General features: G+C 48.1%; 2 protein-coding genes across 5 annotated transcripts in view; one reads left to right on the top strand and one right to left on the bottom strand.

Moving 5' to 3' along the window:
- Nucleotides 1–361: 361 nt before the first annotated feature.
- Trip13 (thyroid hormone receptor interactor 13) lies at nucleotides 362–18221 on the bottom strand. Its single transcript, XM_042695187.1, has 13 exons — nucleotides 18055–18221; nucleotides 17147–17312; nucleotides 13238–13367; nucleotides 12165–12220; nucleotides 11452–11542; nucleotides 9433–9505; nucleotides 6701–6764; nucleotides 5885–5971; nucleotides 5550–5656; nucleotides 4856–5009; nucleotides 3011–3123; nucleotides 1863–1932; nucleotides 362–1164 (listed from the first exon to the last, which is right to left on the bottom strand). The coding sequence occupies exons 1-13, from the start codon at nucleotides 18144–18146 to the stop codon at nucleotides 1069–1071; spliced, it is 1299 nt and encodes a 432-aa protein (XP_042551121.1). The 5' UTR covers nucleotides 18147–18221; the 3' UTR covers nucleotides 362–1068.
- Nucleotides 18222–18386: 165 nt separating this feature from the next.
- Nucleotides 18387–23404, top strand: part of Brd9 (bromodomain containing 9) — a 29070-nt gene continuing 24052 nt past the window's right edge. For all 4 annotated transcript variants that reach the window (XM_042695184.1, XM_042695183.1, XM_042695185.1 and 1 more), the window contains exons 1-4: nucleotides 18387–18487; nucleotides 19757–19971; nucleotides 20203–20335; nucleotides 22288–22348. In XM_042695184.1, coding sequence (XP_042551118.1) covers nucleotides 18436–18487; nucleotides 19757–19971; nucleotides 20203–20335; nucleotides 22288–22348 — 461 coding nt within the window. In that variant the 5' untranslated portion in view covers nucleotides 18387–18435. The remainder of the gene's footprint in view (nucleotides 18488–19756; nucleotides 19972–20202; nucleotides 20336–22287; nucleotides 22349–23404) is intronic.

Below are 23404 nucleotides of genomic sequence, written 5' to 3' on the forward strand. Positions count from 1 at the left end.
AAGTCCAAGAAAGGTATCAAATTAATGAAATAAAAGCAACAGAGAAAAGCCATGAGCCCCAAAGCTGACTTTCTGAAAGGATGAACACATATAAATCTTGAGTTGAGATTACTCAAGGCAAAGAGAAGACAAAATCCCCCGTCTCAGTAGAAGCACTTCCCACAGAGCCAACATACAGGACAGGGGACTACCACCACACCTAGTCCATTAAATTCTGACAGCTGTAAACACATTAACCCTGGGGTAGGTATCTCATAACCAAGCTACAGTCAAGGTCCTAGGAGGAGGAGCAGGCTCAGTGCTCATGAAAATCTCTAGTAAATGCAAAGTCGAGAGAGATACTGAAACCAAAACAAGAAGATTCTAAAAACAGGTTTAATATTTAAAACGTTTATGACACAGACATCACTCCCTTTACAAGTGGGCTTTTTGTACAAAGCATTAATGTAAAATTTACTTTACCATGAGAAAAGGATGCGATATTCTATCAAATGCACCTGCTCATTTTACACCTGGCACATTGAAAAAAGAGCAGAAAAAGAGCAGAAACTGGCAAACACTGCCCCGCTTCACACACCCACGGAGGGCCTGATCTCTGAAGATCCTATCTGACTGCTACGGGAAAGCACACCAGGACCTTTTCTCCACTGTTGTATCATAGGAACAAGTTTCCTTACCCACTGAATAAAACCAGCTCATATCAGAAAGCAGATTCCTCCGTGACCTGCCCACCTTTCGTGCTGTGACTACACACTTACTTAGGTGGACTGTCTTTCTCATTTCTATGAGAGCTATGTTGCTTGCTTTAAACGATCTTGTTAACAACCTGTGTCTGGTGGGCTAAAGGCAGGATAGAATAAACATATTTAAGTGGCACACAGAATTTGCATTCTTTTAAAAATTAGAAATGACAAGCCATTGTCTTCTAAATATGCGCTTAAAGCAGCGCAAGTACAGGCCTTCCAGTGACAATGTGCTCCGGCCACAGGCCTTGGTGGCTTGCAGAAAGAAGTGCTTCTGGAGCGTCACACGCTCTGGTTCTTCAGAGAAAACCAGAGGGCTGCAGAGTCAAATGTGGGTGGAAAGCTTCTTTTTTTCTTCAAACTGCTTGTCCACTGCCAGAGACAGGGCCTGAAGGAACCCCTCAATGGTGACGGTGGGTGCCTGGAAGGACAGTCAGGGCTAGGTGGTTCTACCTGGCAGCCACACCCCACCCACATACAGACTATGCGGAAGCTCAGGTCCGGTTTGTACCACACCCGTCAGGATGAAGCTCAGGCCCACCGCAGGGACCCAAACTTTATCTGTTCTCTTCAGATGAAGGGAACACTAACCCACACAACTGTTTCTAGGAAAACAGAAACAGCTGACAACAGGAGTCAACGACCAACTCACTGGGGCTGCGGGGCCCCAGGCCCTGCTTCTTAATAACCAAGAGCCACTAGACTCTGGTGTCCTGTGTCAAATGGAACCACTCATACCTCGTGGTTGTCTGTTACCTTGGTGCTGAACCCCAGGCCCAGAACAGGGGCTGCTACTGGCTGGGTGGAACACCAGGCCACTGACCTAAAAGAACCTTTTCAAGATCCATGTTTTCTTGTCCATGATGTCAGATACTCAAGGGGCCCACTGGCCACTGCCAGGAACATCCTGGGTGGAAGGGCCTGAGCCCTCTGAGGGGCCCAGGACTGGACAGGAGGAGGTATGGCCTGAGCCCACTGTGCGTGTGTGTGTGGGCATGTTTGTGTGGTAGAGCTACTTCCTTCTGAGAACTCACTGCCCCAGGACCATTGAGGCACCAGGGCCCATGGACAAGCATGTGGGAAAGCTGAGCCCCTGGGAGGATGGGGTGGGAGACTCACCTGGATATACAGTGCGTGAGCCAGAAAAGGGAGCTTCCTCAGGACCCGGCCACTGAGCCCCTGGCTCTTCCTATAAAAGTAGCTACATTCAGAGACACGACTTCACATAGCAACACAAACACTTCAGGACTAATTCTACTCATTACTGTGAAGCCTGCACCCAAAGGCTGGCTGAGTGACCCAAAAGCACAAGCCACTGGGCCCCTTAGACGGGTTGTCCCTCACTCTGGGCTCCAGCTCCAAGTGGGGGCTGGCGAGGCTCTCCAGACACGAGGGCTGACGTCACAAGGAGGCAGCCACCAGGAGATCCCCCAAGCACACAGGCAGGTTCACAACTCCAATGTTTTGTGTGTGTGTGTGTGGTAGTCCTGGAGTTGAACTCAGGCCCTGAGTACTGTCCCTGAGCATTTTTGCTGAAGACTAGAGATTTACCACCTGAGTCACAGCTCCACTTCTCAATATTAGGTGTTTAACTGGAAGTAGAAGTCTCGTAGATTTTCCTGACTGGCTTTGAACCATGATCCTCAGATCTCCACCTCCTGAGCAGAGGATTAAAGGTATGAGCCACTGGCACCAGCGATGTAACTTCAACTTTTGCAGGAATATACTGTTTTCCTTATCTTCAAATTAAGTCTTTTCGAAAGATGATCCAAATCTAGGAACACTGCATTTTTTCAATCAAAGCCTCCCATACATTCTAATTGTTTAAGAATACAGTTCAAACTCTGGCCTGAGATCTGACTGTTCCCAGCATATCCTCAACGCTGCAGCCTCGAGCACCACCCACAAGTGAGGCCTACACCAACAACTGCAGCCTCTCCAACTTCACTCTGTTCAGTCTCTTCTCCTGGGCTTGGTCTTTCACACTCCCTCAGCACCAAGGCTCTCCCTCACCTCTTTCCCATCAGTCTCTGCCTCTGGTGCACATGCCAGCTGGTCTCATGCTCATGTACTGAGGTGGCTGTGTTCATACATAGGTGTGCACTTGCACACCCACTCACTTCTACAGTGTGTTAAGAACTTACTTCCTTGACCCTCCCAAGGAAACATCAATTAATTCAGAAAATGTCTTTTTTGCCATTAACACACACACACACACACACACACACACACTCATCAACCACAAAAATACCACCCTTGATTCACACCTTGAAATTTCACTCAAAAGCAGGCTCAGCTTTGACACGTTGTTCTCAATGAAGCCAATCATCTCCAGCTCCCGGAGGGTCAGTAGCTGCTGGCGGGGGTATATGATCTGGCACTGAGGAACAGAGGCACATGCAGTTATAGCACAGTCCACGCAAAACAGCAAAAGAGCCGGTAACAGCACGTACAAGGCAGTGCCATCACACCCTAACTTATGCAATCTGGTTAGCAAGGACTCCTCACGGATACACGTCCTTGCTTCTTCAAAAAAAAGATGCTGTAGATAATGAAACCAGGAGCAGCCCTTTGCCAAAAGGGTCCCTCACTGTACTTCAGGCTCTTCAAAGAGAAGGTGTGCTGAACCCAGGGGGAAAGCTACCACGTGGAGCCAAGGCCTTGAAGGCTTACAAAGGTTCTGCCTGATGTGTGTCTTCAGCTGCATCGAGGTTAGCAGAATGACACAGTAAGAAACTAGACCCATTGCCTAGAAGTCAGTTGTAGTTGTTGTTTGCCAGGCAGTGTCACCGAACGGTCTCCACGACCAAGGACGACCATGAAATTCCTTCTGCACGTTTGGGGGTTAAGTGAGGGTTCTGGTAGTGTTAAGCAGCAGTGTCCTCCCCCCGCTGACTCACTAAGCAACGTGGTGGACCCAGTGGGTGGGGTGGTGGAGAACCCACTCCAAGTGTCCCAGGCCTCACTGGGCCTTGTGCTTGTCAGATAAGGGCCAGACAACACTTTAAAGAGTAGGGCCTACTTGCTTCCCAGTGGCTCTTATGACTGAACAAATGTCCACTGCAGACATTCCGTGCTTCCAGAAAAGGTCTGCACCTTCAGGTCAGTCCTTAGCTCATCATCTCCCAGAGCCAGTGCCCAGGTCATACGATGACTGAAGACCACATCAAAGGTGCGGATGGCCTCCAGTACACAGGGCCTGCCTCATGCTGGCTGTCCTCAGCAGAACTGTTTACATTTCCTCCAATTACACACACTTGAATCAAAGACCCACAGAGCCAGGACAGGATGTCTGTGTGCGACAGTGCTGGCCTGGGCATCCTCCTGGGCCTCTGCCCAAACCAGCTCCTATCCCTGCACAAGGAGGCCTCCTCCATCCTGTGGTGTCAGACAGGGCTCATGGAATTCCACCCTGCTAGCTGACGGCAAAGACTCTACCAGTTAGCATTATCAATGCCCGCTGGCTAACCCGCTTGGTCAATACCCAGGCTCCCTACTCCAGGTTCAAAGCAGGAAATGTCTGAAACATTAGATGCCAGGGAATCACAGCTTTCAGTCAGTGACAGTGCTGTGAACTATGAGTCAGATGATGCCCTGTGAACCACACCAGCCACTGTAAGGAAAGCTGGCCTAGCAAGCCAATCACCTGCTATGCACTGTGTCAAAAGAACAATACTGACTTGGTAGGCACAATTTAGGTCATTAGCTCAACCTGGCAGACTTTCAGTGTTAAGAAAACAGTTAAAGCCGGGCGCTGGTGGCTCACGCCTGTAATCCTAGCTACTCAGGAGGCTGAGATCTGAGGATCGCAGTTCAAAGCCAGCCCGGGCAGGAGAGACCGTGAGACTCCTATCTCCAATAAACCACCAGAAAACCGGAAGTGGCGCTGTAGCTCAAGTGGTAGAGCGCTCGCCTTGAGCTGAAGAGCTGAGGGACAGCGCCCAGGCCCAGAGTTCAAGCCCCACGACCGACAAAAAAAAAAAACAACAACAGTTAAGGCCTATGTTGAAATGCCTTACTCTACACCAAAACTCAAATTGTTTTAACTATGTCAATTAACTAAGAATATGTAAGCAATCCAGGGATTAAGAAGGAAAGAAATAATAAAGCACCTTCATTAGTTCTTCCAAACAAGAGAGGTAGATTTTGAAGATGGCTGCCGCAGAGGGTGGCCCGATGTACTGTTTGATGTCAGCTCTGTCCACAAAGGCCACATCGATCTTCTCGGTGATGTTGGAGGTGGTCAGAATCACCACATTGGAATGCCTGTGGTGGCCACAAGGACTTGTCACTGTCTGCCTGAGGTTAAGTCGTGCACGGCCCTGCCCAAGAGTGAGGGGACAGGCAGGAGGACTGGCCACTGGGCTTCTGGTTTGAGAAAGGCTCAGTAGCTTCCTTCTGATGACCATGGTCTGAGAGAGCCATCTCTGACAGACCTGCACAGTCAGTATGAAAGTTCCAGCCTCTGAGAGGGGCTCTTCTAGCTGTAACACACTGTTGAGTAGACTATCTCCAGGGAAAAGACTGACTGCTGCTTTGCTTCTAGAAAGCATTATGAGATCCTGCCCAATGGACCCTATTTGTTCCCTTACCTCCTTCAACTTTGGTGAAGGGCTCACTTCTGTATGGCACCCTGATCACTTTAACTAGCCCCTGGCTAGGGCCTGGCCTCAAAGCCGCCCCGGAGCCACTGTGCAGCAAATATACTTTGAATTAAAAGAGACAGGAGTAGGAGCTAAGTTGTGTGGTTATCACACCTCTCCATCATCTCTCATATAGAAGTCTCATTGCCAACCCCAAAATTACCTCTTAATCTGATCAATCTGGGTCAAGACGGCATTGACAACACGGATCGCGTCGGATGGCTCAGCACCTGCCCTACAGGCACTGCGAGCAGCTGTGAGACTTTCTACCTGTGGAACAGAGTAACAGGTCACAGAGGTCAGTGCCTGGCAATTCACCAGCCGCTGGCAGGCAGTGAACTCTGATGCTTGGGGCTATCTGGGGAAAGGATCCTACAGTACAGAGCACAGGACACAGCAGTAGGTGAGTTAACGGGCAGGCAGAAGCATGAAGCCACCTGGGTACTAGCCATAGCAAGAGGTACCTCAGGCACAGGCTGAGTACTTCCAAGTGCTCACCTCATCGATCAGCACAAACACCAGTGCTTCTTTATCGTCAATCAAGTCTTGGATCTTCTGGAACATCCTAGTTACCAGCTTCCCACTCTGGAACCAAAACACTCTGTGAGCAGTGCAGACTGGCGTTGAGATGTTATAGGGGCATGTGGGCATTGCTGGGACATATTCCCCCTGGGGGCCCCATGAGACCATCTCTCCTGATAGTCCCTCAGAAGCCTCCCTGGATCCAAGGAACCAGGCCAGCACAGAGGGAGGTTAGCTCGCTTCCTGTGCCAGGGCACTTGGACTTAAGCACACCACTTGCTCTGCCCAATGTTGTCCAACACAGGTGGCTCCCTTTCTGGTCACCTGTGAACTTACAACCAGGAATGAGAGCATCATAGATGGCAATCTAGAAAGTGACCATGAATACTCCACACGAGTCCTCTGCCCACTGACTGTGTCCTGCTTTGCCACCACCACCAGATGCTGATACGAGATTCCTTGGGCACACAGCCTTAAGAACTGAGGAGTACCCAATGTGACACTCTGTGCACGTGCTGCTGTGCAGAAGGGTGGAAAACCTGCCGACTGTTCAGGTGTGCGGAATGTCCCATCCCACCCAGCCTGAGGTTGGGGATATGGCCAATGGGGCCTCTCAGGCTCCATGTGCTTCCAATCAGATGTAGTTCTGAGTCCTCTGATCAAAGTTGGCTCCATTGTTCACTTCCCATTTTACCTATTTGTCTAAGAAGCTTTTGTGAATATTTGTCTAATACACAAGATACTGTTTTTTAAGCACATATGTAACGATTCCAACAAGTAATTAATACTTACTTCTGAAAACCACTTAGAAAACAAGCTGTGGCTGTTTATTTCAACTAATTGGCCATACCGGTACCTAAGATGACAAGAACATGGGGAGAAAATACTTTACAACCAGCCCCATGAACTTCATACCAGGAACCTGTGTTGTTTAACCCCACATTGCCACATTCTGGGACTGTAAACTCCGTCATCACATAGCTGACAAAATTTTAAAAAATAGTGCCAGCTGTGTTCTACATAATTATGAAAAATGCAACAATTGCAATCAATAACCCTAGATTGCACAACTGAATTTTTCTATAATCTCATTTGAACTAAACAGCAGAAATTCAAACTTCAATCTACTTATAATTTGCATTTCATGTTTAAAAATTATTAAGGGCTGGGAAGGTAGCTCAGTGGTAGAGCGCTTGCCTTGCATGCCTGAGGCCCTGGGTTTGATTCCTTAGCACCACATAAGCAAAAAGAAAAAAGCTGGAAGTGGCGCTGTGGCTCAAGTGGTAGAGCGCTAGCCTTGAGCTGAAGAGCTGAGGGACAGCGCCCAGGCCCACAGTTCAGGCCCCACGACCGGACCCAAAAAAAATAAAAAAATAAAAATTATTAATACTAATGTTGCAAACATAACAAAATAGAAGCATCCAGAGATTTTGGGCCTTTCTTCCTCTTTCCACAGAACTGTGAAGAGTGTAACAATACCTTTTCTAAGGTGACCATAGAGCACACCTGACCCCTGCTGACTACTCAAGTCTACCTCTCAGGAGACTAGCATATACTCTCCCACATAAGCAAACAGGAGACAGGACTGAGGTGAGAAGCTGGCCAATGCCAAGACCTCTAGTTTTCTCATGTCACAAGTCTACTGCAGAAGTACTAACAGTATCACTGGCAGTACATTTAAACAGAAAACATAAGTCACTGTTATTGCTATATGGTTAACAGTTAATATTAAAGTAATATTAGGTTATAAAAGGAGTCTAACAAAGGTAGGGTTGAATATGAAACAAAATTAACTATAAAACATTTCTAGTATTTAAAAATAATTAAGTCCTGAAATACACATCTACATTTTTCTAACTAAAAAGTTACATTTCTTATAAATAGTATTTTCCCTCTTTGGTGCTTTAGGAAATTGTTTCAGGAGATCTTTAAAACACAGATGCAGCTGGGTGTCAATGGCTCACACCTGTTATACTAGCCACTCAGCAGGGAGAACTGAAGATCATGCTCCAAAGCCAGCCCGGGCAAGAAAGACTCTTATCTCCAATAAACTACCCAGAAAGAGCAGAACGTGGTGCTGTGGCTCTAGCAGCAGAACGCTAGCCCTGAGCACAAAGAAACTGATGGGCCAGTTCAGGCCTAATTCAAGCACTAGGACCAGCAAAAACAAAAACAAAACCACAGATGCATCTCAATGTATCAAAATAAGGGCCAAATCTCAAAAACAACAGAGTAAAACCAAAGCACTGTCCCTATGTAAAAATATTTATAAGAAATCTTTGAAAAGAAACAAGATAGACCAGCAACAGTATGTCACCATACCTCTCACAGGGCTTGCTCTTCATCCAGTAGGTACAAGATATACCTCCCTATCTTGGACAATGAGGAAACTAGACAAAACCAGTGAAGTGACATCTGGTAAGGATGCTGCTCACAAGCAACAGAGGCATGTGATTCTGAGAAAGGGCACAAGACTAAGCTCTCGTGCTGGCCCAGCTTCCTGCCCAGGCTATCTCCAGCTAGAGATCTGGAAGGAACCCAGAAGAGCACTCACACTAAACAACTTGTGGGTGCGGACAGGAGGCAAAAACTGGGAGACAGTGAGGGAAGGCATGAGACTGTCCAAAAGCAAATGTATTCTTTACTTGACTTAGGAAATAGTAACTCCTCTGTACATCACCGTTATCATAGCAATAAAAAATTAAAACATGATCAAGAACTGGGGAAAGGCAAATCAACAGAAACAGAACACTGAAACTGCTCTTGGAACTTACAAAGACAGACTGGTAGGCAAAAATACCAAAACTGTTATTATCAACTTATTCAGGATTCTGAGGAGCACATGAGAGAAAAGGAAGGCATAAAAAGAACCAAATAGAATATCTTCAGAGAAGAATAATACATTGTAGAAATAAGAATATCACCAAATGGAATTTAAAACAGGTTAGACACTGCAGAAAATCAGTAAACTTGAACATGTAGTGATAGATGTTGCTCAATACTAAACAGTGACATTTTAAAAAATCTGAAAAAATTATATAAGGCACATCAGTGGCTTGTGGATACCATATCAAGCAGTTTATCAATCACTGGCCCCTGAAGAAATGTTTTCCAAAGGTGGTAAAAATCCTGAAACTGGAAGATCTCAAGGAAAAGCAGTCAAGATCGATCACACGATCTAGGCTTCTTCTCTCAGTATGTGAGAAAACGAGAGGCAGACAGAAAACACAGACGGCTGTGGAGCACCCTCCGCCACTGCACAGCACAACCACACATTAACAAGCACCAGCTTTCAAGTGTCCTTGACAGACCAAGTGCACCAGGACAGACAAGGCTGCCATACCAGGAGAGCTGGTGTCCTTGATGCGACTCAATCTAACTGGAGACCATGCTGGGAACAGAGAATGAGGTGGCCTAGAGCAAAGGAGCAAAGTATAAAGTGATTTATGACTCGTGCAATAAAAAGAGCTTTAAACTACATGAATCCCATTTCTGTGGCTTTCCCTCCTCAGATCACCAGTTACCTGCTAGACAGTCGGATGGTCAGTTTCTGGGCCAGTGCCTTGCACAGAGATGTCTTTCCAGTTCCTGGGGGACCTGTGGTAAGCAAAGCATACCCATTTTTAAGCCAGTGCCGCCACATTTCTTTAAACACTAGGTATAATACTGACAGGACAGAGGGGAAAAAAATTACTAGAAATACTACTATTAGCTTACACTGGAGAGGCTAGGAGCTATTACCACAACAGTTTCAACTCTTTCTTCCTATCGGGATGCAACCTGCATCCAGCACACTGCTTCCTGACCAGCTGCCATTCTCAGCCTTCCAAGCAAACACCGCACTTCCCTGTCTACATCCATCTCTGTCCTCTCCTTCCTCTATGAAGTCCACTCATCAACGTGCCTTTCTGATAAATGGATGTAGCATGCCACTTCGCTAGGACTGTATTTCTGTAGCACCACCATCTTCACTGTGGATAACCCTGAGGGTTTGTTTGCACACTGCACTAGATCAGGAAAGTAGTAATACAGTCTAGACCTCAAGTGTCCCATAGAGGATTATTCTCCAAAAAGATGCTGCTGGGATCTTTGAAAGTGGGCCTGCAAGAGGTTTTAGCATTGGGAGCATGACCCTTGAAAGACACCTTGGGAACCATCTCTTCCTCTTTCTCCTTCCCAGTGCTGGGATGGAAGACTTAGCCCTGCCATGGGCTCCTGCCAGAAGGGGCTGCTTCACCATGGCCCAAACTGGAAGGCCGTGACCATGGACTGCAGGGCAGAAGAAAGCTTCTCCTTTGCTAAGACAATCATCTCAGGGCTTCATTATAATGGAAGCTGATACAGCAGTCACTCCATTTAAGTCTCTTTCTGGTCCTGTGGATACACTGAAGTGCACACAGTTGGAAGGAAGAATGCCCCAGCACAACATAGAGACACATTTAACTAGGCGTTCTTATGCTTTGCCAAGAACGAGAAATCATACACAATCCCAAACTAACTAAAATACTCAGTGACTGCCTTCTCTGAGGCGGATGGTATGCTGGTGACATCTGACACAAGACCCTTTTTGAAAAGATTATGGGCAACATGGTTCTTTTGTTATTGTTGGTGATGGTATTTTTGCTTTTGGTTTGTTTTTGTGAGTCTTTTTAGGAGGGGGCAAAGGGAGGAGCTTAGAAATGGAGGGAGGGTGAGCAAATGCAGTCATGGCTTTGAGTACACACTATGTGGAAAATGAACTATGCAGCTTGCGGGGCAGATATGGGAGCAGGAAACTGAAGGAAGGCAAAGGAAGGGGTGACACTGCCTCAAAAGAATTGTACTCATTACTTAACATAAACTGCCTCTGTACAATACCTTAATAACAAAATTACATTAAAAAACAAAAAGATCATGGAAAATCATAAAATCTTATTGACATAAAGAGGATAATGTAATTTACTCTGGCCTCCTGCTTGCTGTCATTTTGTACTCCCTTGACTGTCATCAATTTGTTTTTCTCTCCACTATAATTGAAGGACCAAAAAGCCCCAAAGCCCTGTTATAAAATGGAGGGAAGAAGGGTGAGCAAATGCAGTCAATGTATTTAATGTACACTATGTAAAAATTATATGACATAAGCGAGGGTAGGGATGGGATGGAGGACGATGAAGTGTGACATTAAGATGTAGTATACTCACAACCTGACTTCTGGAATTGACATCCGTTTGTACAACTATTTAAAACACATAATTTATTTATTAAATGTCTTTTGTAAACTATTTTTACAAAGTAAAGTTCTAAGAACCCCTAGAAGTAGGAGATAGATTTTAGTGTAAGGAATTATAACCAGCTGGGAAATAAGGCAGTTAATGTAAAAAAACAAACAGAGTCCTAAGGCAGTAATAATCAGCTATCATGAAGATCTGGGTAAGAAATGTCTATGTCAAAGAACAGGATGAGGTTCTTTAAACGAACAAAGAGCTGTAACGGCGCAGAAGGACAGAGTAACAGGTACGGGCCCCTGTGGCCCATCTTGTCACATAAGCACTTGCACATCTCACCATGCAGAAGCACCACTCGGTTCCAGCTGATGATGTTGCTGTCAACATTCTTGTCTGAGAAGAGTAAGGTGGTCATCACATAATCAAGGAGCTTAACCAAAAAAGCAAAAACAAGAGAACAAGTAAAGGAACCACTATGGCAAAGGCTCCCAATAAATATGCTGTTAGGACTTGCTTCTAGAGAAGGAGCAGGGGCAGTGTTGCCACCTCTGAGGGCCTGTCATTCTAAACAGTGATCATCTCATGTCACAGCCTTCCATTCTAGAAGGTATTTCAAAAGGTAAAAGGGTACATGTTGGCTGTGACTGTTACAAAAAAGAGAAGAAACAAACTAATCACCCTACTTAAAAGGTCAGCATGAAACCAGTGGCTAAGGCACTGCTCCTGGGGCAAGCTTCCCACGGGAACAGCACAGCAGACACAAAGGTACCTGTTGTGAGTCTTAGCAGCCACCCCGAAGTCCCAGAAAGCCCATGAAGGGAGTCAGATGCACCTGTTTTCATCTGGACTTGCCTACCTCATTCCTTCTGTCTCCTTCAGGAAAACAAGCTGCCCTCATCATTTTTCCTTACCCTTCCTCCCTCAGAGACTATCCCCAGGCTGGGACCTTGCAGGACAAATATCATGATGTGCTGTTGGTAGCAGGGTTTCCCTACGGCTATGAGCCCAAGAGCTGGCAATGCTGTGGGGCAGTGGGAGTCACAAACACTTACATGTGATTTGACTTCCACATCATACACTAGGCTGTCCCAAAGCCCATGGAACTCAGCTGTGGGAGAGAATAAAACAAAGCCCTAATTTTAGGAAGTGAGTAAACACATGGTCAGCTCCATCCACATCCAATGCCTGCCCCTGCTCCATTGCTTCAGACTGAGACTCTAACAGAAAGTTCAGTACTTTCAAATTTCAGTTTTCTTCTTAAAATTAGAGATACAAAATGTATGTGCCAGAATGTATGTGACAGATAAAATGAGGTGAACAGATCCTTTTGTCTTATCACGTAGTCATCTTTTGTGGATTAGTGCTTTAACAGCTCTCCTTACAGAGCAGGCTGAAGTAGCTGCTAGAAGCCAGCAGCAAAGCTCCCCGAGGAGAGAGCAAAAGCCCCCAGAGGACAGGGTAAGGAAGAAGGAACAGCTCCTCAGGGAGGACCACACAGGCGGAACGCGAAGCACAGCAACGTTCTCAGTGAGCTGCTGAAGTGCCTGCTCATGCTTTCCTCTGCGACTACACACTCTGGGTCTAGAACGACCCTCAAGGCACTTGTGTTAAAAGGCTGGTCTCCAGCTTGGTGGTGTTGGGAAGTGCTATCATATTAAAAAGGTAGAGCCTAGTGTGTGTGGGAGGAGGCATGAGGTCATCTGTGGGGAGTGCTCCTGAAGGAAATACTAGGACATGGATCTTCTGTTCTCCATGTACCTGAACATGAAATGAACAGGCCCACTCAGCCATGCATTTCCATACTACGGCACCCTCCGGCCATAAAATGGGAGCCAATTGGGAATAAGCTAAAACCTGTAAAACTAAGAGCAAAATATAACCCTTCTCCTTGTAACCTAATTATCTTAAGTAACTGTTACAGTTATAGAAACTACCACTGTGATATATTTTTCATTTATGAAGAGATAAAACATCCTAAAATCATACAGAACAACTTCCTCAGCAAAGTGGATTGACACCATTGGCACATACCATCTTCTGATCTCAGCCATGACTGGTGCCCCGTGCCTACAGGCAGTGCCCAGTAGTCTCTGTCAGCCCCCACATCATGACTGACACCCTATACCTGCAGGCAGAACCCAGTGATTTGCTGCAATTATATTTTCTGTCTCTTCCTCCAAGTTTTCACTGATGGGGCCATCTTCATTCAACTGAAAAATGTGAAGTGCAGTGGTGCATGCATTCAAATCAATGGGCTGTCAATGAGAAGGCAAAATCAAATAAAGCTACACAATTCAAATGCCATCCCTTTTAATATTGGCTCTACAAATTAGATGCTAAGGTCTAAAAATATGCTAAGTACATAGTACATTTAAAAACAAGTTTTCAGAGTAAATGGAAAGTCTTTAATTTCAGACTCAGTTCTTTCCAAGATGTGTATTCATCCCTTCTCCTTTGGACCCTTATTTCTATTAAAAAAGAAAACAAATCATTGCAAATAAGCACATGCATACTGAGAAAAAAATGCAAGCAGTATAGAAGAAAGGACCTACATCCAAACTTAGGTATTCAACAAAAAACAATCATACAAGCCTAGCTAGGCATGAGTTTTTTCATGTATACTTTTCCTTTTTTTATCTTTTTTTTTTTTTTTTTTTATTATCCGGTCATGGGGCTTGAACTCTGGGCCTGGGCGCTGTCCCTCAGCTCTTCAGCTCAAGGCTAGCGCTCTACCACTTGAGCCACAGCTCCACTTCCGGCTTTTTTCTTTTTGCTTATGTGGTGCTGAGGAATCGAACCCAGGGCCTCAGGCTTGCAAGGCAAGCGCTCTACCACTGAGCCACCCTCCCAGTCCTACTTTTCCTTTTTTATCTTTGGACTGGTTTCCATCTGTAATGTGTTTACATGGTTTGGGTATGATACACACACACAACATGATTGCCTGTCAGACCTGCTCATGTGGTTGAAGCAGTGGAAGTACTGTCAAGCACACACACTGGGAAGTTAATGCATGCTCCCTTTCTATAGCTGGGAAGATGCATAATATCTTCCCATAGGACTGGGAGGAGGGCTACAGGCCTCCTCCTGAACAAAACTAGACACACATGTCATCTGAAAATATCCTACGGAGAATACTTCTATCTCCTTATATACTTATCTGGCCACTTACTTACATCTCTCTGGCTCATCTGTTTTATGTACTGTGCAGTAATCTAATACGACTCTGCTGCTTGTTCCAGATTTGCCCACTGGGAGCTTATTCAGGTTGGCTACTATTTTTAGGTGACAAGTCCTCACCTTTTCTTTTCTGAGCACTTTATTACTTTCTGGTACTACAACATGACTCACATTTTCTTATCAGTTATAGGGCTATAAGTGGGGATGGGGAGGGCAAATGGAGAGGGTAAAGGAGGGCAAGAATGGTCCAAGTCCTTCTTATGCATGTAGGACAATACAAAATAATGAAATCTACCGTAACTGTTTTAAGAAAGGAAAAAGATAAATCTGATCAGGAGATACTATGCATGTATACAAGTGTCATAATGAAATCTCTCTTATACAACCAATTTATACTAATAAATTATGAATAGAGAAACAAATAGGATATATACTGGGAGAGAGTGAAGGAAGGGGTGCCACTATTCAAAAAGAAATTATCCAATTTATGAAATGGTAACCCCTTTGTACATCATTTTAAAATTTTTAAAAAGAAGGTTATATAGTATCTCATAATTTGCATTCCAAATGTTTAGGCTTTAACTGCAAAGTAACAATATGAGAAAAGACATTCAAGAAACTGAGCAGATACCAATGCTAAGAGGAATAAAGATGCTGCCCAAGAGATAACAGCTACTGTACGTAACTTTGCATGCTGTGTCTGCTATCACCTGATATGGCAAATATTCTTCAAAATTTTCTTTATTTTGTTCTAGCCAATCTTGTTACTTGTGTTTCCAAGCTTAATCTTGCATTATAGTGACTATTTCCTGTTCAAATGGCTGTGTTGTTTCTTCCTTGTGACTGGATCCTGAGTTTCCAGAAAAGGGGGGTGAGGGGGTTGCCCCTAGAAGTGTTTGACATCCTAACAATGTGCCAGACAGCGATCATGGCTCCTTTTAAGTTGATGCAAAAAGATACACAGGAATGAGAGAAATTGCACTTGAGCTGGTAGTTGATAAGGAGACATTTGTTTTATTATAGGATATAGGGTTTCCGTTGGAGTGACTCAATCAGCAATTAAGGAAAGAATTTTATATTGAGATAAAACTTAATTAGTTGGTCCCTTAATTTAAGTTAAAAAAAATTCAAGTCAAGGACACTGAGCATTTTTTTCTGGATAGACTGTTTTCCTTAAACATGATCTAGTTTGAAAACTAAGTGCTACAGAAAGATGCCAAAGTGGACTGGTAGACTGAAGAATACCGAGACAAGTTTTCTATCTGGGCCTTTTCCCACTTACTACACTTGGAGACATTTCTATGTCAGTAAGTAGAAACTTGCTATTTTTTAAATAACTATATCATATTTGGCGTACATTATCAAATTTGTTTTGCCAATTTGGTCAATCAAGTTAAAATGTCAAAGTGCTGGCTATCAACAATATGCAGTACTGTCAGTAATCAGGACACTTGATAAGCCATGCTTATAGAAATTCTAGCTATTCAGGGGGTGAAGATTGGGAAGATTGTGCTGGGAAGGTGGCTCAGTGGTAGAGTGCTTGCCTTGCATGCATGAGGCCCTGGGTTCAATTCCTCAGCACCCCATAAGCAAAAAGAAAAAAGCCAGAAGTGGTGCTGTGGCTCAAGTGGTAGAGCGCTAGCCTTGAGCTGAAGAGCTGAGGGACAGCGCCCAGGCCCAGAGTTCAGGCCCCACAACCGGACCCCCCCCCCCCACCCAAAAAAAAAAAGATTGGGAAGATTGCCAGTCCAGAAAGACGTCAGAGGAGGTATTTAGCTAGACTGCCATCTCAACCAGATGTGGAAAGATAAGCCAGATGTGGTGGTATGCCTGTGATCTCAGTCATGTGGGAGGCACAAGCAGGACTTCAGTTTATGCAGGCCCTGGGTAAAAACATGAAAACTAAAGCAAAAGAGGAACGGGGCATTGTAGCACTAGCATGGCAAGCCCAAGGCCTTGAGTTCAAACCGCAGTGCCACAAAAAATTGCAACAAACATTTGTTTTTCGTATACATCTACAGAACTGCTTCATTATCAGCTTAGATAATTTTCACAGGTTAGCCTGTATGTAGTCCAAGAGAGCATTAAAACTTTTCCTGGACAGCCCTAGTGCCCTCCAACCAACGGAACCTTCTGTTCCATTGCTGTTTTCCCCAGGAATTTCTGAAAACTTGTCCTTTGCCTTCAAGAAAGGACATTAAGAAGACAGTAGTATCAGATCTTAGAATGGATAACACCTCATAAGTCATAACCCATAAGCATTAGTCTTAACATGAATGACAAGGTCTGTACTGCTAGCAAAATTCTAGGGCCAAGCCTGTTGCCCCAAAAACAACAATTTTACTTACTTTATTGTTTTGCACTCTATAACTTAGCTACATCTCTAGCCCTGAAAATCAATTCTTTATAGGGTATGAATTGTATAGTACTCACTGATGTCTCTTCCTTAGAGACAGACTTCCAAGTGTTTTTACACTAGGGACAAGCCATATGCAGGACACAATAAAAAAACACTTCATAAGGTTTCATAAACCCAGCTTATTTCAATAACTGCCATACTTCTTTCAATCCTGACCCATCCAATATGAGCACTCCATGAAAGTATTCCTGCTGAATGACAGAGTAGGAGATAGCGCACTATTCCACAGCCCCACCCTCCAACTCTTGGACTCTAATCTGTCCTCATTCAGTCTAAATCAGGAAGACTACCCCTACTTCGGCCATCTGGCTGTAGGATAGATGGCCAGAGGCTACGTAGTCATCCAAATGAAACCAAACCAAATAATTGGGCTCGAAAAGGAGCAATAGATATTCCTGATACCAACTTTGTACTCAGCTGTTTGAACAAGGATGTTACCTGAACATCTTTAGCTTTTAATTCTGTGTCAACAATAGACACAGACTGTACGTTTCTGATCAGAAAAGGATCATCGAACTCAGTCCAAGTGTAATCTCCAAATACAATGTTATGCCTGTTGAGAAGCTTCCGTACACTTAGCTTTATATCTTCTTTTTTCGCAGTGCTAAGAAAACAAAACATATAGAGAAGACCACGGTTAAACACTTTACCTGGACGTTTGTGGTTGGAGGCCAGCTTGGGCAGGGAAGTTCACTACCCGCCATTTCCAAAGTCGCCAGCACAAAAGCAGAGCTGGAAGTGTGGCTCAAAAGAAGCACCAAGCAAGCAGGCTGCCCGGCGGGCCCGGCCCAAGCGGAGACCCCCGACGGGCGGGGCGCGGTGGGGCCCCGTCCAGCCTGTGGGGTTGTGCACGCTGGGGCCAGACCCCGCCGCCGCGCTGACCCCGCCCCGGCCCCGGCCCCGGCCCCCCGCCGGCCCCGGGCCCCGCCGCACTGACTCCCGCCCCGGCCCCGGCCCCGGGCCCCGCCGCACTGACTCCCGCCCCGGCCCCGGCCCCGCCGCACTGACTCCCGCCCCGGCCCCGGCCCCGCCGCACTGACTCCCGCCCCGGCCCCGGCCCCGCCGCGCTGACCCCGCCCCGGCCCCGTCCCCGCCGCACTGACTCCCGCCCCGGCCCCGGCCCCGCCGCGCTGACCCCGCCCCGGCCCCGGCCCCGCCGCACTGACTCCCGCCCCGGCCCCGGCCCCGCCGCGCTGACCCCGCCCCGGCCCCGGCCCCGCCGCACTGACTCCCGCCCCGGCCCCGGCCCCGCCGCACTGACTCCCGCCCCGGCCCCGGCCCCGCCGCGCTGACCCCGCCCCGGCCCCGGCCCCCCGCCCGGCCCCGGCCCCGGCCCCGGCGCCCACCTGCCGCCGCGCTGCAGCACCTCCACGTGCACCGCGGGAGACTCGGCCACGCAGGGTAAGGCCTGCTTTAGGTCCCCGACCGCCTCGTCCATGGCGCCGCTGCCGGGAGCTGCGGGGATTCGGCCAGAGCGAGGCCGTCGCCTCCCCGCCCCCCGGCGCCACCGCCGTCGCCGGCCCCGCCGCCGCCCGCGCCCCGCCGCTCGCCACGCCCGGGCCCCGCCGCCGCCCGCGCCCCGCCGCCGCCCGCGCCCGGGCGCGCTTCGAATCTGCCGCGCGCGGCTCGCCAACCTCTGACCCGGAAGCGCTCGGCGGCAGCAGAGCCACTTCCGGCGGCGCAGGCCGGGCCTGAGGCGGCCGCGCTGCCGCCAATCCGCCGCGGCCATGGGCAAGAAGCACAAAAAGCACAAGGCCGAGTGGCGCTCGTCCTACGAAGGTGCGTCGCTCGGGCCGGCGAGAGCAGGGGACGCCGAGGCCGGGCTGAGGGGACCGGGAGGGGACAGAGAGGCCGGGCCGAGGGGACCGGGAGGGGACAGAGAGGCCGGGCCGAGGGGACCGGGAGGGGACAGAGAGGCCGGGCCGAGGGGACGGGGAGGGGACAGAGAGGCCGGGCCGAGGGGACCGGGAGGGGACAGAGAGGCCGGGCCGAGGGGACGGGGAGGGGACAGAGAGGCCGGGCCGAGGGGACGGGGAGGGGACAGAGAGGCCGGGCCGAGGGGACCGGGAGGGGACAGAGAGGCCGGGCCGAGGGGACGGGGAGGGGACAGAGAGGCCGGGCCGAGGGGACCGGGAGGGGACAGAGAGGCCGGGCCGAGGGGACCGGGAGGGGACAGAGAGGCCGGGCCGAGGGGACCGGGAGGGGACAGAGAGGCCGGGCCGAGGGGACCGGGAGGGGACAGAGAGGCCGGGCCGAGGGGACCGGGAGGGGACAGAGAGGCCGGGCCGAGGGGACGGGGAGAGGACAGAGAGGCCGGGCTGAGGGGACCGGGAGGGGACAGAGAGGCCGGGCCGAGGGGACGGGGAGGGGACAGAGAGGCCGGGCCGAGGGGACCGGGAGGGGACAGAGAGGCCGGGCCGAGGGGACCGGGAGGGGACAGAGAGGCCGGGCTGAGGGGACGGGGAGAGGACAGAGAGGCCGGGCCGAGGGGACGGGGAGAGGACAGGAGAGGCCGGGCCGAGGGGACGGGGAGAGGGGACGCCGACGCCGGGCCGAGGGGACAGGGTTCCCGGGAGAGAGGACACTGAGGCCATGCCCAGGGGTCCTGGGAGAGGTCGCTGGGAGTGGAGGGTGGCACCTGACTGGGGAGATGGAAGGAAGCTGGGGACCAGCTCACAGGGCTACATTCCTTGGGGTCCCGTCTTGCCTGCCCTGCCTGGGTCCTGTCTTCCTGCCATCAGTTCAGGAGGACTTGCAGTCGGAGCCAAAGGAAGGGCGCTCAGGAGGGGTGATGGGGTCCTGGGAGGGAGAACCCAGGAACAGCCTTGGTACCCAGGTGAGGAGGATGTATTTGGGAGGGAGGGGGCAGAAAGTGGGACCTGACACTCCATGTCCCATCTTTTCAAGCTTCAGGGGCTCCCTGTGGAGCATCTTGGTAAGGCCCGTCCCCCACTCTTGGATCTGGGTTTCTCCCCTATGGTGGTCATAGGGGACGGGCAATTCAAGTAGTTTGCTCAAGTCCAGGCTGACCCCAGGATTTGTGTGTAGATTATGCAGACACACCACTGGAGAAGCCTCTGAAGCTGGTACTAAAGGTGGGCGGAAGCGAAGTGACTGAGCTCTCAGGATCTGGCCATGACTCCAGCTACTATGACGACAGGTCAGACCATGAGCGAGAAAGACACAGAGAAAAGAAGAAGAAAAAGAAGAAGAAGTCTGAGAAGGAAAAGCACCTCGATGATGAGGAAAGGAGGAAGCGGAAGGTAAGGACTGTTGTAGCCAGTGAGCCCTCAGACCATGACCGTGAACCTTCAGAAAGCTGGGGCCAGTTGTATAATTCTGGTATCTTCAGACATCCCTTCTTAGCTGACCCTTGTGGTGGGTCTTGATTAATTCCCTGGGAAAAGGCTTCCCTTTGGACAAGACAGAAGTATGCAGCTCATGCAGCATTGGCCTATGTGAGCCCACCACCTTTTGGCCTCTGACCCTCACAGGAAGAGAAGAGGCGGAAGCGGGAGAAGGAACACTGCGACTCAGAAGGAGAGGCTGATGCCTTTGACCCAGGAAAGAAGGTGGAAGTGGAGCCACCCCCAGATCGACCCGTGAGAGCATGCCGGACACAGCCAGGCAAGGCTCTGCCCCTTAAATATCCCAGTCAGTGCATTGTCTGACCTGTGGTGGTACCACAGTCTTGTCCTTGAGGACTGACATTTTCTCAAGATCTGTGGTAGTGTCCTCTGGACTTGAAGTTTCTGCCTTACCTAAAGCAGGGGTTACCCAGTTACAGAGATTTTTTTTTTAACTCGTGAAGAGTGGTTTAAACGCTCTTCAAGACCTCAAAAAAGCAAAACTGCACATGCTAGAGAGATCAATGATACAAGGCCTACATCATCTAGACTATTTTCCTAGCTTCAGTTTGCCAATTTTTGGTCTAAAATTTAGGATTATTTGCCTATTCCAAGTAGAACACCCTGAGGTCAGTGGTCATGTAGTAACCAGAGGCAAGTATACCAGTGGAAACACAGGTAGTTCTCTTGGGAAGAAGGGACTGCCAGGTTCACCTGGGAGGCCTGGAATCACCTAAAGTGACCCACCCACTACAGGCTGCAGTAAATGAGGCTGGAAGTCTTCAGTATATTTTCATCCTGGGCAGTGTCTGCCAGGAATGGCATTTCAGCTGGAAGTTTTGCCTTTTGGATTTGCTGGCCCCAGTTTCTGCATGGGATTCTATTCCTGGGGCTTTGCACTTGGGTAAGTGTGTCTCCTTATGACTTGCAGCATCCTCTGGTTTGCAGATGACAGGGAAACTGAAGTAACTGAGTATTGAGACTTTGAACTTCAGGAAAGAGGACAAAGAGAAATCAGTGCTGGAATTAGTTATTCAAGCCATCAGGAACCACATGATAGAGAGTTCCAGAATCCCCATGCCCTTTGAGTCTCTATGGCCATTTTTCTTTTCAGGATTTTTTCCCTTGATGAAAACCATCTTCCATTTTCAAAGGTCAGCTAATGATATTACTGTATGTTGCGGTCCTTAGGAGGTGGGGCTATGCCCTGCCTGGAGTAGCTCATTACTGCAACGTAGCTCACTGCTGTGGTGTAACTCACTGCCCAGTGTATCTCACTGCTCTGTGTAGTTCACTGCAGAGTGTAGCTCACTGTCCCGTGTAGCTCACTGCCCAGTGTAGCTCACTGCTGTGGTGTAACTCCTTGGACTTTCTCAGGGTCTGTGGTAGTATCCCCTGAACTTGAAGTTTCTGCCTCACCTAAAGCAGGGGTAAACCAGTTGCAGAGATTTTCTTTAACTCATGAAGAGTGGTTTAAACACTCTTCAATACCTCAAAAAAGGAGCAAAACTGCACATGCTAGAGAGACCAATGATACAAGGCCTGCATCATCTAGACTATTTTCCTAGCTTCAATTTGCCAATTTTTAGTCTAAAATTTGGAATTATTTGCCTATTCCAAGTAGAACACCCTGAGGTTAGTGGCCATGTAGTAACCAGAGGTTGCTGCTGTGGAGAGCCATGATAGTTACTGGGCATGTTGTTGGTTATATCAGGGCAGACAGTGAACAGGAGTCTGCAAGCCAGCATCATTGCTCATTGGTTAGCCTTATCTACATATTATGTTCTGTACACCCAGCACAGCCCCAGTGACCTCAGGAGTTAATTTGGGATGATCAATCGGGAAGGCCCTGAAGGCCAACTGTAGGCCAGAGATGCAGTTGACAAACAGCCTTATAAGTCCTTCCTGCTTGCACATGTTCATCCCTGGTTTGCAGAGGAGGAGTCTGGTAAAAAAAATAACCAAGAAATCCAGGACCAGCTCTGTCATATCTTTGTTTCCTCCTATCTCGTCTAAAACATGTTGGGGGCTGAAAGCAGCTTGGTGGGCAGTAGCCTTATGTGGCCAGCTTCTGGAGTCTTGAGATATGCTGAGCTGATAGGAGCCAAAGACAATTGTCACTTAAGCTTTAAAGGCCGTGAGCTCCAAACAGATGACGTTGAAGCTTTCAGAGGAAGAGAACCAGTCTTTGCATTTGACGTTATGTTCTTGGCTTTTCTTTTTAACTGGCAGCTGAAAATGAGAGCACACCCATGCAGCAGCTCCTGCAGCACTTCCTGCGCCAGCTCCAGAGGTAATTCAACCCCATCTTCCTCTAGGAGTCTGAACTTCATATCCTCCACCTGTGTACACACCTACCACCTCCAGAAATCTCCACCCCAAGTTTCCTCCACCTGTCGTTATGCCCACATCCTCCAGAAGTCTAAGCCGCATGTCCTCCACCTGTACACACATCCGCCTGTAGAAGTCAAGTCTGAACCCCAAGTATCCCCCAATTTACATCACAGACACCCACCTCTGTAGACATTCCCAGCTCCTCTAAGGGTGGGCAAACTGCAAGTAAAAGACAGCGCTTATGCCAGAGTGCAGTTGGACCAGGATTTCTACTGGACTTGCATGTCAGGGATGGAGCTGGGGGACTGGTTGTAGCATATTTTTTATTGTATTCAAAATTCCTATCACAACTTTAAAATGCATTAAAATTACAATTTTTTTGTGATACTGAGGATTGAACTCAAGGCCTTAGGCTTGCTAAGTAATACTCTGACACTTGGAGCTATACTCCCAATTACTTTCTTTTTCTTTTGTATTTGTGATAGAATCTAACTTTGGGGCTTGCCTCATATCAAGACCCTCCTGCCTAACCACTTGAGATAAAAGTGTACACTACCATGTTTGTCTTATATTTTACTTTTGTAAGGCAGAGAAGGGGGGAAGATGGGGAATACTGGAGCTTAAATTCAGGGCCTGGACGCTTAGCTTTTTCTTTCAAGGTGGTGTTTTACCACTTGGGCCACAGCTCCACTTCCAACTTTTTATCAGCCAATTGAAGATAAAAGTCTCACAGGCTTTTCTACTTGGTCAGGCTTTGAACTATTAGCCTCACATCTCAGTCTCCTGAGTAGCTAAAGATTACAAGTATGAGTCACCCAGTGCCCAACTATTTTTTATTTTTAAGAAGCAAATTTAGAACTGTGCACAGTAGTTTATGCATATAACCTTAGCTACTTAGGAGGCAGAGAGAAGGAAAATCAAGGTCAAAGGCCAGCCCTGGCAAAAAGTTAATGAGATTCTATCACAATAACTGGGTACAGTACTGGCACTTCAGACTCCAGCTACAGCTGGAGGG

This window comes from Dipodomys spectabilis, unplaced genomic scaffold (genome assembly GCF_019054845.1).
Source record: "Dipodomys spectabilis isolate Male_0828 unplaced genomic scaffold, ASM1905484v1 ptg000179l, whole genome shotgun sequence".
Taxonomy (NCBI): domain Eukaryota; kingdom Metazoa; phylum Chordata; class Mammalia; order Rodentia; family Heteromyidae; genus Dipodomys; species Dipodomys spectabilis.

Bases quoted from the DNA above. Each gene is read 5' to 3' on its own strand.
- Trip13 (XM_042695187.1), bottom strand. From the start codon at position 18,146: ATGGACGAGGCGGTCGGGGACCTAAAGCAGGCCTTACCCTGCGTGGCC. The intron at 6,765-9,432 runs GTAACTGGTGAT...TTGTCATCTTAG, and splicing joins ACCATCCGACTGTCTAGCAG to GTACCGGTATGGCCAATTAG. The intron at 1,165-1,862 runs GTGAGTCTCCCA...CTGTCCTTCCAG, and splicing joins CTCACGCACTGTATATCCAG to GCACCCACCGTCACCATTGA.